At 45.0% G+C, this 18,037-nt stretch overlaps 1 protein-coding gene across 4 annotated transcripts; it reads right to left on the bottom strand.

Moving 5' to 3' along the window:
* Window positions 1-3,940: 3,940 nt before the first annotated feature.
* Window positions 3,941-11,073, bottom strand: LOC100194338 (uncharacterized). 4 transcript variants are annotated; one of them, XM_035966686.1, is made up of 21 exons: window positions 10,934-11,057; window positions 10,770-10,847; window positions 10,575-10,657; window positions 10,414-10,476; window positions 10,288-10,329; window positions 9,805-9,870; window positions 9,639-9,704; window positions 9,100-9,213; window positions 8,824-8,887; window positions 8,519-8,601; window positions 8,010-8,059; window positions 7,850-7,927; window positions 7,587-7,715; window positions 7,454-7,496; window positions 6,106-6,192; window positions 5,437-5,538; window positions 5,148-5,255; window positions 5,020-5,070; window positions 4,856-4,929; window positions 4,699-4,750; window positions 3,954-4,310 (listed from the first exon to the last, which is right to left on the bottom strand). In XM_035966686.1, the coding sequence occupies exons 3-21, from the start codon at window positions 10,623-10,625 to the stop codon at window positions 4,215-4,217; spliced, it is 1,419 nt and encodes a 472-aa protein (XP_035822579.1). In that variant the 5' UTR covers window positions 10,626-10,657; window positions 10,770-10,847; window positions 10,934-11,057; the 3' UTR covers window positions 3,954-4,214. The 4 variants fall into 4 exon arrangements, with proteins under 4 accessions (XP_008676641.1, XP_035822579.1, XP_008676643.1 ...); NM_001139374.1 differs by having other exon boundaries at window positions 3,972-4,310; window positions 10,575-10,660; window positions 10,934-11,017; XM_008678419.3 differs by lacking the exon at window positions 10,770-10,847 and having other exon boundaries at window positions 3,941-4,310; window positions 10,575-10,660; window positions 10,934-11,073.
* Between the last annotated feature and the right edge of the window lie 6,964 nt (window positions 11,074-18,037).

Raw genomic sequence — 18,037 nt, 5'->3', positions numbered from 1 at the left:
GTGAGAGGTTCGAAGGCCGGCCCCCCGAAGGGTTCCACGGCCGCCTCAGGCTACTCGGGCTCCGTGCCCATTACTGATCAGGAGTTCGAAGGCTAGCCCCCGAAGGGTTCACAGCCGCCTCAGACGCCGAGCGAGGGATGACCATGGGTACGTTCGATACATAACCAAGGCTCGGGCTGCGCTCCCGAGGTACCCTAGGACATTTCCGAGACCAGCGGGAGCGATCTTGTAACGGAATCCCATCAGAGGGAGGCATCGAGCCCTCGGACCCCGTCGCCAGGGGACCGGGTCCGGCAGATCACCCGCAGGTACTTTTGGGCGTGCCTCTGGGCCCCTAGCCGACCCCTAACGAACGGGGCACAGACGTCCACTCGGATTACCCGCTTGCAGCTCACCGGAGACACCATGTTCGGCGCCCATTGAGGGCAACATGGCGCTTTCCCCCCCCTCCTCCTTGCGGAAAGGCGACGCAGGGGCGTATGTAAAAAAGCCGAGTCTGTCCCTGATCGCCCTCTCGCCCTGTGCAGAGGCTCGGGGGCTGCTCTCGCAAACCCGGCTCCGGCCGAACCGTTGACAGCGTCAACATACCAGCCCGAGAACTTGGGACCCGACCGTACACCCGGGCTACGGCCAGCTCGCATGAGGGAACAACCAGACCAACCGAAGCATTACGCGAGGCATTAAGACCTCGGAGGAGTGAAACCACTCCTCCGAGGCCTCGGGGGCTACACCCGGCGGGTGCGCTCGCGCGCACCCACCGGAACAAAACGCAACCGAGAAAGGCTGGTCCCCTTGCAAAAAAGTGCGACGAAAGCCTCCAAGCGAGTGCTAACACTCCCTTCGAGGCTCGGGGGCTACTGTCGGGGACCATAATTAGGGGTACCCTCAAGACTCCTAATTCTCAGCTGGTAACCCCCATCAGCATAAAGCTGCAAAGGCCTGATGGGTGCGACTAAGTCAGGGATCAGTCCATTCGAGCGACTCGATCACGCCTCGCCCGAGCCTAGCCTCGGACAAGGGCAGCCGACCCCGGAGGATTTCCGTCTCGCCCGAGGCCCCCCTCCAACGGCGAACATATTTCCGGCTCGCCCGAGGCCCTGCCTTCGCTAAGAAGCAACCCTGACTAAATCGCCGCACCGACCGACCAAGTCGCAGGAGCATTTAATGCAAAGGTGGCCTGACACCTTTATACTGACGCGCGCCCCCCGGCAGAGCCGAAGTGACCGCCGTCACTTCGCCGCTCCACTGACCGGCCTGACAGAAGGACAGCGCCGCCTACGCCACTCCGACTGCGGTGCCATTTGACAGAGTGAGGCTGACAGGCAGTCAGGCCCCGCCGGAGGCACCATAGGAAGCTCTGCTTCACCCGACCCAGGGCTCGGACTCGGGCTAAGTCCCGGAAGACGGCGAACTCCGCTCCGCCCGACCCAGGGCTCAGACTCGGGCTAAGTCCCGGAAGACGGCGAACTCCGCTCCGCCCGACCCAGGGCTCGGACTCGGGCTAAGTCCCGGAAGACGGCGAACTCCGCTCCGCCCGACCCAGGGCTCGGACTCGGGCTAAGTCCCGGAAGACGGCGAACTCCGCTCCGCCCGACCCAGGGCTCGGACTCGGGCTAAGTCCCGGAAGACGGCGAACTCCGCTCCGCCCGACCTAGGGCTCAGACTCGGGCTAAGTCCCGGAAGACGGCGAACTCCGCTCCGCCCGACCCAGGGCTCGGACTCGGGCTAAGCCCCAAAAGACGACGAACTCCGCTTCGCCCGACCCCAGGGCTCGGACTCCGCCCTGGCCTCAGCCGACGACCTCCGCCTCGCCCGACCCAGGGGCTCGGACTCGGCCTCGGCCACGGAAGACAGACTCGACCTCGGCTTCGGAGGAGCCTCCGCATCGCCCAACCTAGGGCGCAGGCCAGCCACGTCAACAGGAGGCGCCATCATCACCCTACCCCGAGCTGACTCGGGCCACAGGGAACCAGACCGGCGTCCCATCTGGCTAGCTCCGCCAGATAGGCAATGATGGCGCCCCGCATGCTCTGTGACGACGGCGGCTCTCAGCCCCCTTACGGAAGCAAGAGGACGTCAGCAAGGACCCAACCGCTCCGACAGCTGTCCCTCCGCCAGGCTCCATCGCTCCTCCGACGGCCACGACATCACACCAGCTGGGTGCCAAAATCTCTCCGGCTGCTACGACGGCATGTACTTAGGGCGCTAGCTCTCCCCCGCTAGACACGTAGCACTATGCTACACCCCCCCATTGTACACCTGGATCCTCTCCTTACGCCTATAAAAGGAAGGACCAGGGCCCTCTTAGAGAGGGTTGGCCGCGCGGGGACGAGGACGAGAACAGGCGCTCGCTTGGGGCCGCTCGCTCCCTCTCCCGCGTGGACGCTTGTAACCCCCTACTGCAAGCGCACCCGACCTGGGCGCGGGACGAACACGAAGGCCGCGGGATTACCACCTCTCTCACGCCGGTCTCCGGCCGCCTCGCTCTCCCCCCTTCGCGCTCGCCCTCGCGCTTGACCCATCTGGGCTGGGGCACGCGGCGACATTCACTCGTCGGCCCAGGGACCCCCCGATCTCGAAACGCCGACACTAGAGATAGCTACCTATAGAAATAGGCTCAGCCAGGTATCAAAGGTGGCACGAATTAGAGCCAAACCCTCTGGAAATTGTTAGCCTCATCAGCGGCTGACTGGGTAAGCCTAGACCTGCTAATGGCAAAAAATCTAATCCACGTCCACTCATACTCAAATCTAATAACTTTTGATATTCATCCCACACCTATCCAAAAATATAAGAAGGAAATTAAACCCAACTCATCCAATAATATTATTGACCTCAAACCAACCTGTAATTGGGAGAAAACCCCGTGGGTTCAGCTTATTGTCTCACATCAAGTCAACTGCATACACATACACTGATACACAGTGACAACTTTATAGGTAGTTTCAATGACATACAAAAACAGAGTCCACAACATACAAAAACAGTGACAATAATATTATACGCTGATACAAAAACAAGTTTGGTCGATGAATATTTAGGTCTCAAGAGAATAACAAAAAAATATCTGTTAAAAATCCTTAATGAAGAATTATCTTTTTGGCAATAAACATAAACTAGTAGTTGTGGAAAGAGTCTCTGATCAAGCTCGAAGCTATCAACAATGGAAGGGCACATCTAGTAGCATCAGAAGCCCACCGAACGACACATAAATCTCTCTGGAAGTGAAAAGAAAAAAGCCATGTGTGAACGGTCCCTGGGACGACAGTGTGTTCGCTTCGTATGCAAGAGCGCGCGCCAGGGGACAAGGGCGTCAATGTCTAAGTGTGAAAGTGTCTAATTAGCGTCGGGCGTCAGTAGGGGCCAGGGGAGCTCCGTCCGTCGAGGCGAAGACTTAGGGAGAGGGGAGTGCCGGCCGCCGGGACAGGAAGCAGGATGCGACCGCCGGTGCACGGGTAAATACTTGGGGAGTTAGAGTTGAGTATGTTGGGACTTAGGACTAAGTTGGGAGTCGACTCGAATACAGTCATGCGGTCTACGGATGGGTGACGACCCATGGAAGCCCACGACTATGCAAACTCATCTACACCCATGGGTATCAATCATTTCAACCCACGATACAAAATAAACGCACCCAACCTAACCCATTCACAATTAAAACTCATCACAACCCACCAAAATAAAATCATTTCTTGAACCCACCTAAAATACTCACTTACATCCACCCCGTTTGCAGGCCTAGGTAAGCCTTACAAATGGAAATACACTCTGTTGCGCACCAAAGGTGGTACGAATTGGAGCCAAACCCTCGCGGAAATTGTTAGCCTGTGTGGCTCTCATTCACAAAACACGGTGCCAGCAGCTGTGGGTGGCTGCTGCAGCCGTAGCTGAACGCGACTACAGCAATCCAGCCATGTCGCGGATCAACTTAAAACAGAACTGCCACAACGAGATAATTGGCATACATGATACATGCAAAAGCCCAATTCTGTAATTACCAATTAACTCTGCAAAGATTAATCAGCATGTCCTAATCTCTTCTGCAGTGTTGCCGCAGATCAACAATCTGGATGCCGACTAAGTGATGGAAGATACAAAATTCTAGAGCATGTTGCTCTTGTATTATCCAACAGTCAAAAGGGGGAAAAAACTCTATAACGCATGTTTAATTATTATCAGCCATGGTTGGGAAAAAACAGCAACTGTTAAAATCTTCAGGCAGCCTTGTTATTGCAGTAGTTCTCCAGCCACTCCATGGTAACACTCTTCGGCCTCTCAAGTGGCAGGCCAAGGGCACGGTCCCAGATGAGCTGCATCATAAATAATCAAACAAAATTAGCCAGCAGAATTACTAAGGGTCTGCTTGTTTAGTTGTAGATTCCTAACTACCTGTGAGATGTAAGAAAATTGTTGAGCTAATAATTGTAAAAAAGCTAAAATTTGTTTGATTAAACAAGTGCCAACTACAGATTTTATAAGAACATGACAACTTATAACATTAATGACAGGAATCTGAAAAATCTAGTGTAGGAGGTGATTCTGAATTAAATTAGAGAAATCTATAGATTTTCAGGAATCTATTCTGTTGTTGTATCCGTTTGGTTAAGATTCCAAACTTTTGGCAGCGGATCTGGTTCAAAAAGCTGAACCAAATACACCCTAATAAGAAACTATATAAAGAGAAGGTACAAGGCAGACCTGGGATCCTATCCCCATGCTTCTCGAAACACCGAACAAGACAGTGTAATACCTGCACAGTTAGTGTTCCAGACATGAGTGCTCATTCAGAACTTTATTTACTAAGTAAATAAAAACATCACTAAATTGGAATCTAAATGACAAAGCATAAACATACCGTGCTTCAGATAGTCCAAAGTGGTTCAGCAAAACTCCACTGTGAGCATCAACATTCGGCCACGGGTTCTTGACCTGAGAAAACATGGGCAAAGAGTGGTGTTCATAACCAGTAGGCTGAAACCAAAGGAGTGAAAAATTGTGATCAATCTGGTACCACATTACCTTTCCTAGCTCAGTGAGGATCGGAGGTACGACTTCATATAACTTGGACACCTGCAACGGAATATTATTTTTAAAATTGTTGAACTCAAGAAAGTAAATGCAATTAGATAGAAAGGTTCCAGACGGACCAGTTGGAAAAGTGGATCCTCGGGCAAATGCTTCAGGGCAAACTCCCTTTGACATGAATACCGTGGGTCTGTCTTACGCAGAACTCCATGACCAAATCCAGGAACAACCTATAATGCAAGCAACAGCGAACACAGATCATCAGATAGATATCACTTTCATAAACAAAGACAAATCTATCAGACTACTGCACATCATTCAAATCTCAGTGAACTGATATAGCTTTCCTATGGGAAACAAAACCGTGTTCGAGCATGAACATAAACACTAGACCTCAGTGAAACGATATACCTTTCCACTCTTTAGTGTCTTCCAGACATACTCTTTGAGTTGATCCGTTGTAACATCACTCCCAGTTTCCTGAATTACAGATTTGATCCATAGAAGCACTTCCTGCAATATAAGGTAAATTTATACACCCAACCAACAGTGAGTATATAAAAATATGAGCAGCAGGGAAAATGTATTTCTTTCAGAGATGAGGTGCATTACATATCAAATGGACAAAGTGCACATCTTACTTTTCCAAATAAGTTTTTTATGAAAATATATATTCTATGATTAATCTAACAATACTCCCTCCATCCCAAAGTATAAGATTTTGTCTTTTCTATTATTTCTACTATGTATATAGACAAAGTGTATATCTAAGTGCATAACAAAAGGTATGTATGTGGAAAAATCAACCCATCTTATAATTTAGAATGAAGGGAGACATTATTGCACATCGCAAATATTATTATTATATATATTTGGTCAAATTTACAAAAAATTGGATGCCTCAAAAAGCGAGAGACATGATACATTCTTTTTTAGGGTGAAAGGAGTAAGATGGGTGCAAATGGGGCCAGGGATGGGAGGTTATTGATGGAAACCTTTTTTTTTCAAAATCTACAAGTAAAAGGAAGCATAAAGCAGAGATTGTACCAGATAAGATCTAGTACGCCAAACTGAGCATACCTGATTTGCAAGGCCATGTAGTGGCCCAGCTAACCCATTTAGAGCCGCTGCGAAAGAAAGATAAGGATCTGACAGAGCACTTCCAACCTGCATGTGGATGAGTACCATGAGCAGAAGATAAGTCAAACCCAAGGACATGGTCACATGGCAAAAAAAACAGTAGCTAGCAGGTTGCAAGCAATTAAAGAATTAAAATCGCAAAAAAAGATTAACATGGCAAAAAAGATTAAAATGGCCAGTGTCGAAGTCGAACAACAATTCTCTCTACATACATGTATCATGAAATTCTCTACTCCAACCTAGACGAATTGCACCACTACAATTTAAGAGCACAACATCTTCTCATCTCTTGCGTCTTTGCACGACAATTCTGGTATTCCTTGTTGAGCAGGTCGGGGTTGCCTAATCTTTCACCAGATAATGCTAATTGCAGTCTTGATGACTGGTGGAGCAGGGCTGTGGAGAAGATTACCCGTGATGTCCAATCGGGCTTCAATTCTCTAGTTATTCTTGGCGTTTGGAGCCTTTGGCGTCATCGCAACGACTGTGTGTTCAATGGGAGGTCGCCGAGCCTGGCGAGTGCTCTCACCCTAGCTGGCGATGAGCTCAGGTTGTGGTGTAGTGCCGGGGCGAAAGGGTTGAACCTGCTTTCAACTCTTATGTTTATGCTTGACCCAGGGGGTTAGTCTAGTGTCTTGTTCAGAGTGGATGTGTGCGGTTGCTGTGTTGCGTCTTGTGTCTTGTTGTGTCATGTGTGTGTTGTGTCATGTGTGTGTCGTGTGTGTTGTGTTGTACCTTCTTCTACCTATTAATGGAATGATACGCAGATCTCCTGCGTGTTCGAGAAAAAAAATTTAAGAGCACACAATAAATTATACTTCTGCATCTGCAATGATCACATGAAAGCTCTCCTGATGTACAATAGCCCACAAAGTGGGAAAATGATAGTGTAACAGCAGAACCTGACTACTGTTAGAACCAAAATTTTACACTCGCTATTATAGAATACAACAAAGACGGAGCAAGGAATACAGTTGAGTCCTGACAAATCATGATTAAATTAGTAAAGTATCAGCTAAAACTAACCCTCTTATCCTGTTCCAGGTTCCAGTTCATAATAAGCACTACCATGCACTGTTTAAAGAGGTGTTTCCAGATTAACAATTCAGTTCGTTTTAACAGTGCATGCTAAAGTATTGTCACATGCTTAATAATCACATTGCACCAAACCAAAACCAAAGTGCCAAGATATTAAAGATAAGGTATCACATTGACAACTGTCATTGTCTTGGCGCGTTAAGAAACACTAATGAAAAAACCAAGACCACAACAAGAAATAAAATATTACCAGATGACCAGTATGAGCACTGACATTCCCGCCTTCATGATCACTAGAAGAACACAAGTCACAGTATGAGGGGAAAACAACAAGTACTTCCGAGACATAACAAAAATAGAAACAGGGATGGATGCAAAATTACGTGTGAATTGTTACATAGAGCCGCATCAGCTCCAGCATTTTAGGGTCATCAAAACCAAGCATGTGTGAGAAATTTGCCGCATAATCCAGAGAATTGTCAGTTTCTATTGATTTCCCACCCTTGAAAATTCTTCAAAGAACAAATGAAATAATATTATTCAATAATTCTAAAATTTGTAGACAATTTTAACTTTACAAAATTCGAGTGATGCCACCTCCAGTAATTGCATTAAAAATTGAAGCAAATGTCTGAACAAAAGCTACCTCCGGTAAACATAAGAAGCCACTGGTGGAAGCCGAGCAATCATGTTTAAGCAGTCTTCATAAGTAGGCTCCCAAAACCTATACAAACAATAATTGTGAACACCATGGAAAGCAACCACTGAACACATAAAATGAGTGACAGTACAAATCCCAAGTTTACTTTGATTTTGGCAATCCATTGTCATAAGCTTTTTGAAATTCGCTCTCAACCTGAAATGGGGTTTAAAAATGGAAAACTAAGTCACTTTCACGGCTACATAATTTAAAAACAGCATCCACGACACAATGGGAGATTAATTTAAGTACCACTTGCATCCAGTTCTAAAAAATGCAAATAAATCGCAAGGAAATGTGATTTTATTTCACAAATATGATTTACACTTAGAAGAGACAGCATGCCAGAAGTGCAAGGAGTGTTTTTTAGAATGCACTATCTTTGTATTAGAGAGAAAACAGGGGGGGTCCGATACAGATACTTCATCCCCTGCTAAAATCAACCTCACTTTGCTAACAACAGGTCAACAGCACACAGAAGACCTGAGCAGCACTCAACTAGAACAAATTAGCCAACACCTAGGATGGGACCTAAATATCTTAGGTATTTGACTCCAGCAAAACATCAAAGCTGATGTTCAAATACTAAATCTCTTAGGAAGTGGAAGGACTCACCTGAAGAGCCATTACTCCCGTGGTAAACTGTGTCATAGGATGTGCAGTTACTGGGAGAGCATCTATTGCCTTATAGACATGAGCTGCAACCATATTAATTATCAGCTACTAGAGAGCAAAGTGGCAAGATAGAGCATATAATCATAACACAATCATACTGACAGAAACATATAGACCTCTCTATTAATCTATGACTACCTTTGAACTTTCGAACAGGGAGACATCAGCATCAATTCATTCAGATGATTTGTAGATTTAATTGGTCGAAATAATAACACAAGTAGCCAGCGGTGTGGTCAAAATACCTGGGACAGTTGAGCGCGCAAGCAATTCCTTTGATAGTGCATCAACTTGCTCTTTGGTTGGGACCTAAAACAAGAGAAAAATAAACAGCAAGCTTAAAACTTATAGAAATAGGGTGAGAATTGGGGAAAACTGAGATATATTAAAGGAATGGCAATACAAAGATAAGCAAGAAACATGTCCCCATTCTTTATCAACAATAAATATTGTCCTAGTTTTATGGAACACGTTTGACACATTTGTAAATTAAGATTAAAAGAATATAGGCAGGCATATACCTTCCCTGTCAAAAGAAGCCAAAGGAGACCCTCAGGCAAAGGTTCACCACCCTTAACTGCTGTTGGCAGCACTTTTTGGCACTCTGGAATCGAGAGACCCCTAAAACGAATACCCTGGATAGAAAAGAAGTGGTTATTAGTGAATGAATGCTGTGATTCGTTGCTTCACTTTGAAGTTCATAAATATGTTAATGTTGAAACTAGAATACTAGATTATTACATCCAACAACAAAGATGATGAGTGATGTGAATCCAGACATTCAGGTTTGACAAGCTCAAAATCAATCCCAACAAAGAAACAAGAAATGCAGCTATCATGCTAAAATAAAATGCCTCAAAAACAATTATCACCTTCAACTACGGCAAATTTGTGTGCTATAGTAAATCCTTAGAAATTTTCATGTATCTTCTATAGATTTTGTGTAATACTTGATTAAATTTGGAACTGTGTACATATTTTTGATAGAATGGGCACAAGCTAATAGTACACTATGGACTATGCTAACATAGCATCATGAAGAGGATGCATGCAAGATTACCTCCTCTGGGTCAAGTAGGGATGTTTCCCAAAGCATTCCAATCATCCCTCTCATTCCACCAAGGACCTGCAGGAACATTATTAAGGATTTTCACATGATGAGTTAATATATGCTCTAGAAAAGCAACATAACTATCCATAGGCAACTAATAAGCAGTATATTATACCATATCCACAGTTATGTTTCCAAGCTGAACCTTCCCATGCTCTGATTTAAGCTTCTTTAGGCGATCCTGTAACAAGGCATACTAATTTCTGAGAACAGCAAGGCCAGATGAACAGGCATTCATATTCCACGAAGACAGGTGGTTAGATAAACCATGTGTTAAGTAGATTCTCTTAATAAACTTATAGTATTCTAAATCTGCCAACTACATCTAGGTGAAAAACTAATTGCCTCCCGCATAAGAGGGAGAATTGATGTAACAGTAGCTGCTACTTTCAGCCACCACATGTTTGAGATGAAAACTTTCAGACAAGCAATTGCTTTTATGTTCCACCACATGTTTGAGATGAAAATGTATAAATACATGAGCTAAAAGAAAAGGGATTGACACTATTTGCTAGCATTGGCCAAAAGAACAGCAGATAAGGCATCAGATACCCTCGACTTTACAAGGTTCGTCACAGAAGGTCTACGAGTAGCAAACCTGCTGTTCCGGAATCAATTCCTGCAACTGGGACTTAAGATCCTGCATTTGCAAAAACACAATCAGCATCCCATCCAGAGTACACAACTCTAACACAAGGTACAACAGGAAGCCGAACTGTCTTACGAGATCGGACGCGCTCTGCATCTGCAGCCATCTCACACCACCCAGCGTGGTGGCCTCCTGCGCCTGGCAACACGAACAGCACAGAGGGGAAAAAAAATATCAACACGACAGCCCCCTAAACCGGTGAAGGACAAAGCGACACCGCTAAACGGAACACTCACCATGCGGGATCGCAGCCTCGAGACCGCGGTGAGGCCCCGGAAGAACGCCATGGCCGGAGCGCTCGGCTACCACCGCACCTGCACTGCTGCACAGACACAGGAACCAAACAAACAGACGATCCCATCATGTCCTCACCACAACCGAATTTAACCGAAACTCCCAGAGGAAACTACGGGAAGCAAATGGATAGTTACTAATCGGCTCCGCCCCGCCACGCAGCGAACGAATCCGAGACAGTCCGACAGAGCGGGGAGGGCAGATTAGAGACGAATCTGGGGTTGGATTCGAGGGCTCGCGATGAGAGAAGAGATCCCAATCCCAGCGAATGAAACGAACGATTACGTCTAGAATTGCTTACCAAGGTATGGAATGGAGAGATGAACACGGGCGGGCGAGGACGGGGCGCGTGTTCCGCGGCGAGGGAGGAAGAGAGCCTGACAAGTTCTCGGGACATGAATATATACAGGTCCTAGAGGGAAAAAAAAAATTGTACATCCCGATGCAAAGGCTGCTTTGCAGCGTATCCACTATGTTACTATGTTGAGGCTCACAAAATAGATGGAAATTAGTAACTTAACATTTTATTAATTTGTTTTTCTTCTATTTTTATGGGCCTCTAAGTAATAGATATGAGAGGTACAATGGAGTATATTTGCATTCAAAATGCACACAATTTTTTTATGCCAGAAATTGATTGAAATCACATATACATATTTAGCGCCTCTTTGGGAGACTAAGAATTTCGGATTCATTTCATTTTCTTCTATTCAAACAGGTCGCGATGCTCCTCAAGAGGTACTTCACAAACACTATTTTCATATATCATCATGAAGTTACACAAAAATTAATCACCATACCACCGGTTACACAACATACTACTTCGATTCTCTTGTGACAGCCTACTAATTATTAAAGGTAATCTAAAAAATTCACACAAATTTATTGTATTACAGAAGCTAGAGTCCATGTACAAACAAAACACTCTTCGAACTCACCTTAATGTTTTTGTTGAAATTGTTTTATAGTGAAACTGTAAAACCAAAGCTGAAATTTTTGGAGTGACCCCCAACAGCACTAAAGATTAGTTTTTATTTTAGTCTAATTAAGTCCCTAAATTTCCACACGTTGGGACTGAGGGGTATGAGACAAAGTGACTTTTTGTCTCCTATGACTTTTATTATAATTATGGATGTGCTTACCAGCCATTTTAAAGAAGTTGAGCGTTGAGAGTTGCTGCAGAATCTCGATGGTGGAAAAATGAAATCCATGATTTTAGTTTACGCTGATGATGTGGTTGTATTTATTAAGCCACAAGAATTGGACTTGAGGTGTACTAAGATCATCATAGACTGTTTTGGAGAGGCATCGAGGTTGGTTACCAACCTGCAGAAGAGTTGTTTCAATCTTAATGCTTGTGATGATCAGGATGTCTTGCCGCAATGTACTGCTGCAACCTTTCCCTGCACCTATTTGGGGCTGTCCATTTCCAACAAAAAACTGTCAAAGAATGCACTCATGACTTGGGTTGAAAAGATAGTGGATCGTTTACCTTTTTGAAAGCCTCCCTTCTTAGCCTGGCGTGTAGAACTGCAATGGTTCGTCTTGTGCTCTCTGCCATTCTGGTGTATCTCCTTAATGCCATGAGTGTTCCGAAATGGGTGATCAAAGCAATTGATAAAGTTAGAAAGGGGTTTCCTTTGGAAGGGAAGAAAAGATGTGAAGGGTGGCAGTTGTTTGGTGCTTTGGGATGTGGTAACAAGGCCTCTAAACCTCGGAGGGCTTGGCATACCTAACCTGAAATTGCAGGGATGGGCGCTGCAAGCTAGGTGGCTTTGGTTGCAGAAGATTGATGCTGGTAAGCCATGGAGGGGTTTGGACCTTCCCATACAGGCGCAGGTCAGAAAGTTTATTTACATCTTAGTAGTTACAACAGTGGAGACGGTGCAAACATGATGTTTTGGTCTGATTGCTGGTTAGAGGGTTGCTTCGTTTCTGAGGTCGCTCCAGAAGTTTATCGAAAGGTGCGTAAGAAAGTCATGTGCAATAGGATAGTGGCTCGGGCTCTTAATTAGAACTCTTAGGTGAGGGTATCAAACCTCTCATATCTTTGGTTGGTTTACATTGGTTAATGAGGTGGTTCTGAAGATTGAGGATGATATTCACTCTTGGAGGCATGAGACTTCAGATATCTATTTAGCTAAATCCTGTTATAAGGCCCTCTTCACATGTTTTATTAATTTTAAACCTTGGAAAATGTTGTGGAAGACTTGGGCACCCCCAAATGCAAGTTCTTCTTATGGTTGGCAATTCGAGACAGAGTTTGGACTGCTGATAGATTGTAAAAGAGGGAGCTGCCTCACCCCGTTATTTGCCCTTTATGTGATTAAGCCCAAGAAATAGTGCAACACATCTTAACCTCCTGCGTTTTCGCCCAACAATTTTGGTTCAGTATTCTCTCCCCATGTGGTTTGGGGCATCTTAGGATTCCTATGCACCACTGTAGGTTGACAATTGGTGAGTGGAAAACAGTGGAGGCCAAATTCAAGAAAAAGCTCAGCAGCTGGAAAGGAAAACTTATGTCAGTAGGAGGGCGTCTCGTATTAATTAATTCTGTGTTGACCAGTCTTGCGATGTTTATGATGTCTTTCTTTGAGGTACCAAAAGGTGTGCTGGAGAAGATAGATTATTTCAGATCGCGTTTTTTCTAGCAAGGGGAGGGCCATAAGAAAAAATATAGGCTGGCTAGATGGGATGTAATTTGTCAACCTAAAGAGGTTGGCGGGCTAGGCATTTTGAATTTAGAGGTTCATAATAAATGCCTCTTAAGCAAATGGTTGTATAAACTTCTCAATGAAGAAGGGATGTGGCAATCATTATTGAGACGTAAATGTCTGGCCAATTGAACCTTATCCCAGGCGCAGCGTAGGGCCACAGATTCACACTTCTGGAGTGGCCTTATGAAAGTTAAGGACACATTCATTAGTAAAGGAACCTTTGTGATTCATGATGGGTCCCAGGTGCGTTTCTGGGAGGATGACTGGCTTGGGTCAGGAACGTTAAAACTTCGTTTTCCGTCTCTTTATAACCTAGCGAGGAGGAAGAACTCAACTGTTGCCTGTGTATTCTCCACGGTGCCCTTAAATATATCCTTTCGTAGGGGTTTGGCTCAACAATTGACGGTCCAATGGTTTCATTTGGTCTCACTTGTAGCGCATACCGAATTGAATTCAAACAGGGACTCATTCAGATGGAACTTGACCGCCAACGTGATGTTTACGGTTAAGTCTCTGTATCTGGCATCTCTCAACAATGGGATGGGGATGCATAATAAGGACCTCTGGAAACTTAGGCTTCCTCTGAAAATTAAGATTTTTATGTGGTACCTCAAAAGAGGGGTAACATTAACAAAGGATAACTTGGCTAGGAGGCATTGGAATGGTAATAAGATATGCTGCTTTTGTAGCAGACCGGAGACAATAAAGCACCTGTTTTTTAGTTGTTTGTATGCGTCATTCATTTGGCGGTTGATTCAGATAAGCACGGGGTTGAGACCTCCTCGGGATGTTAATGATTTGTTTGGAGTTTGGGCGAGTGGGAGGCTTCCCAGAGTTCGCAACTTACTATTAACCGTTGCATCGGCAATTTGTTGGGCTATTTGGTTAAGTAGGAATGATGTGGTGTTCAATAATTGAAGCGTCCCAATCCTCTGGGACTCAAATGTGATACAATTACTAGTCCCAGGAGGCTAGTAAACACATTTATACATCAGATGATTCCAGATCTGCTTAAACGAGACAAACCTATAAAGGTGGTGAACAACTTTAAGAGTTGGTCCACAACTCGGGACATATCATCAGAGTGGGGCTGAAGCAGCCCGATATACGCAGCGAAGCAAATCAGCGGTCCAACAGCCACAGGCATGGTTGGGAACAGTCGTAACTCTTACCCGATCTCCTTTTTCTGAAAAACAACAAATAAGCAAGGGTGAGTACAAACGTACTCAGCAGCCCACCTTCACCCGCGGAATGGGGAAATCAGATATAATGCATGGAATATGTGGAGCTCAGAATATTTTGCAGAAACAACAATATTTTATGCAGGGTTGTTTTGAAAAACATTTTGTACTTTTGCAAAGCGCATCCTCTCCAAAAGGAGCAGGAAGTTTTTCAGTATTATAACAAAATCCCCTGGACTAAACCATCCAGGTATCTCAGCAGTTTCCTACTGGTTTTCATTCTCAAAAACAGCTACTGGACTTCCCGTCCACCATAGCTCACGGCTCAACCGCCGAACCTTTTAAAAACCACTTTTCTCAAACGCACCCTTTTTTTGAAAAACAAAACATTAATTGCCATACCATACCAGACTCGTCCATTCCTGTGGACACAGACTATTCGAATAGGTTTTCAAACTCTGCGCAGAGGTGTACACTTTACCCACTAGTCCGGCTCTGCGATCTCATGATCAATGAGATCCGAATCCGAATCTCTTTCTTTCCTCGCACGTCCTAACCTTAACGGTTATCCGGAAGGAGTCAGGCCACCACCATGTCCAAACCGGACAAAACTTTCCCCCTCCTTATCCTCCCGGTGCTCCCCAGCCTTCATAACCCTGGGGTTAGACCGTACGAGTTCAGATTGAGTGACTGCCCACACAGTCTCGAGTGGTTGTACTTATCATGAGTACAGGTAGTGAAAGATGACAAACTGGTCCTTATACGAGGGGACAATCCTTCTACTCACGCCTAAACCAGCTGAGCCATCACCTTAGGCCCTCCCCTAAACCAGGGAGTCCCTGATCATCCCTACTCAAAGGTGATAAGGGTGAAAACCCTTCATCACACACATTTTGAAAATCATTTTCTTTTGAAAACTCACACCTGTTCTCAAATCATTTGGAACATATATATCAGGGATTGATTGCGGCAAGCAGCTGGGTGGCCATAATAACTTGTCTCAAAATCATATCATGCATAAAATAACAGGCTGAGGGTTGTGGTTGAAAAATCATAGGTAATTTATGCATCAAAGGGATCCAGTGAGCTTGTCGTGCTTATTCGGCGAAGGGGGAAGGAGAGCTCGCGGAACTGGCTTCTGGCTCCACCGCCTGGCGTAGACTTGCAGATCTGGCCTCCACGAGACGGCACGAACGCTCCGATAACTATGCAACATGAATAAGCAAACATACAAACAAGCAAGTATACCAACAAATATTTAGTATAGTGGTCAGGATAGTGATATATGGATGGGTAGAGTCTTGAGTAGAATCTGTGTCATGTGGTGTTGTGATATTACTGATGGTGGAGCGGAGGTGCTTACCAGGAGGGTAGACTGGAGGCGAAGCGACACTATGCGTGTAGCCGGCAGAGCAGAGTAACTGAGTGGGTGGGGTGTTTGCCTTGGCTGAGGGTGTTGAGTGTGTGTGGAGAGGGAGAGGGTAGCTGGGTGTATTTATAGCTGGGTGTATGTATAGCTGGGTGTATGTGGTGTAGCACAGTGAAGTTCACTGTTGGTGAGAATAGTGACGAATGAATCGTCTGACTTAGTATGAACAGGAGAGTTATAGGCAGAATATGGGACAAGAGTATTTTGGGGTTTTCTGGAATATGGACCATGCTTAAGGGATGACATGGTTGGATAGGGAATAGTTTGATAAGAATTTAGAAACGAGAATTATTGGAATCTGAGTTTGGGAGCCTGGTTCGAAGGAATCTCAAAGTTAAGCGTGCTCAACTTGGAGAAACCTAGGATGAGTGACTAGATGGAAAGTTCCCTACTGGAAGGAAAATCACAGTCACCGGAGTTCGTATGACTGGAATATGGGTCTAGCTGGTCTTAGGTGGACTGGACAACATGATGTATGAGTAGTTGAAATTTGGGATAACTAGATGACCGATGAATAGTAACGATGATTAGTAACGATGAATAGTGGCGACGGAAAAGTAATTATAGATATCATCGATGAATAGTAACGATGATGAATAGTAATGGTAAATAGTAACGATGATGAATAGTGTATGTGAATAGTAACGATGAATAGTAACGGTGAATAGTAATGGTGAATAGTGATAGTGAATAGTTCGTATGAACGAACGATGAATGATGAATAGGAAGTATGAACGAACGGACGGACGATCGAATGATTGGACGAACGAACGATCGGAATTTCGGCAGCATAACGGCAGGAAAAGATTATTTGGACGAACGGACGGACGAACGATCGAATGATCGGACGAACGAACGATCAGAATTTCGGCAGCATAACGGCAGAACAAAGATTATCTGGAAGAACGATGAATAGGGACTATGAACGAATGATGAACGATGAATAGGGAACTATGAACGAACGATGAACGATCGAATGATCGAACGAACGATCGGAATTTCGGCAGCATAACGGCAGGACAAAGATTATCTGGAAGAACGATGAATAGGGACTATGAACGAACGATGAATAGGGACTATGGACGAACGATGAACGATCGAATGATCGAACAAACGAACGATCGGAATTTCGGCAGCATAACAACAGGAAAAGATTATTTGGACGAACGAACGGACGAACGATCGAACGATCGGACGAACGGACGAACGAACCATGAACGATCGGACGAACGATCGAACGATCGGACGAACGAACAAACAAACTAAGAACAGGGGGACGAACGATCGAAGAACGATCGAACGATCCTTGTGCTAGTGTGTGCTTGTGTGGAACATGGAGTGGGTGTGTGTGGGGGGGGAGAGAGTTGCCATGAAATGGCTTGGGGTGGGAAGAGAGGAGGCCCTTGCCCCTCTATTTATAGCCATGGTGGGGGGATTAGGGGGAGGGATGAGAGGATTAGTGGGAGGATGAGAGGATTAGTGGGAGATTAGCATGTATTTGTCTTGTATAAGTGAGATTAGCTTGTAGAGCTCACCGTATGACACTGGAGGCATACGTATACGTATGAGCATGAGAAAAGTTATGAAGAAAATATTTGTAGGGACTTGAAAAATGATTCTGAAGGTATTTCTTAGGAAGAAAATACTTGGAGATATATCGGTGGAATATTTGGACAATATTTCTGGAAAGAACTTGAAGGGGATTACTCGGGAAATATCTGGGCAGTATTTCTGGAAAGAATTTGAGGGGGATCACTGGAGAAATATCTGGACAGTATTTCTGGAAAGAATTTGAGGGGGATCACTGGGGAAATATTTGTAGGATATTTGGAGGAGGATTTTGGAGAGAATATAGACCACTATATTTTATTTGTTGATATCAACTCGCAAACAAACATTTTGAAATGAAATTTGAAATTCATTTTGAATTTAGAGCGAGTTTGAGAAAATTTCAGGATTTGAATTTTCGGGATGCTACAAATCTACCCCACTTAAAAGGAATCTCGTCCTCGAGATTCGGCTTAGAAGGGTTATGGGTATAGCTTTACTTCAGCTACATATATTCACTTTGCAACTCT

This window comes from Zea mays, chromosome 4 (genome assembly GCF_902167145.1).
Source record: "Zea mays cultivar B73 chromosome 4, Zm-B73-REFERENCE-NAM-5.0, whole genome shotgun sequence".
In the NCBI taxonomy this organism is placed as follows: Eukaryota; Viridiplantae; Streptophyta; class Magnoliopsida; order Poales; family Poaceae; genus Zea; species Zea mays.
Note: the sequence above shows the minus strand (reverse complement) of the source record. Positions and strands in the feature narration are given on the sequence as shown.

What these genes read in the sequence shown, in the direction of transcription:
- LOC100194338 (XM_008678419.3), bottom strand. Translation starts at nt 10,625, where the DNA reads ATGGCGTTCTTCCGGGGCCTCACCGCGGTCTCGAGGCTGCGATCCCGC. An exon ending in CGAGGCTGCGATCCCGCATG is followed by an intron (nt 10,477 to 10,574) that starts GTGAGTGTTCCG and finishes TCGTGTTGCCAG; the next exon opens with GCGCAGGAGGCCACCACGCT. An exon ending in CTCTATGTAACAATTCACAC is followed by an intron (nt 7,497 to 7,586) that starts GTAATTTTGCAT and finishes GTGTTCTTCTAG; the next exon opens with TGATCATGAAGGCGGGAATG.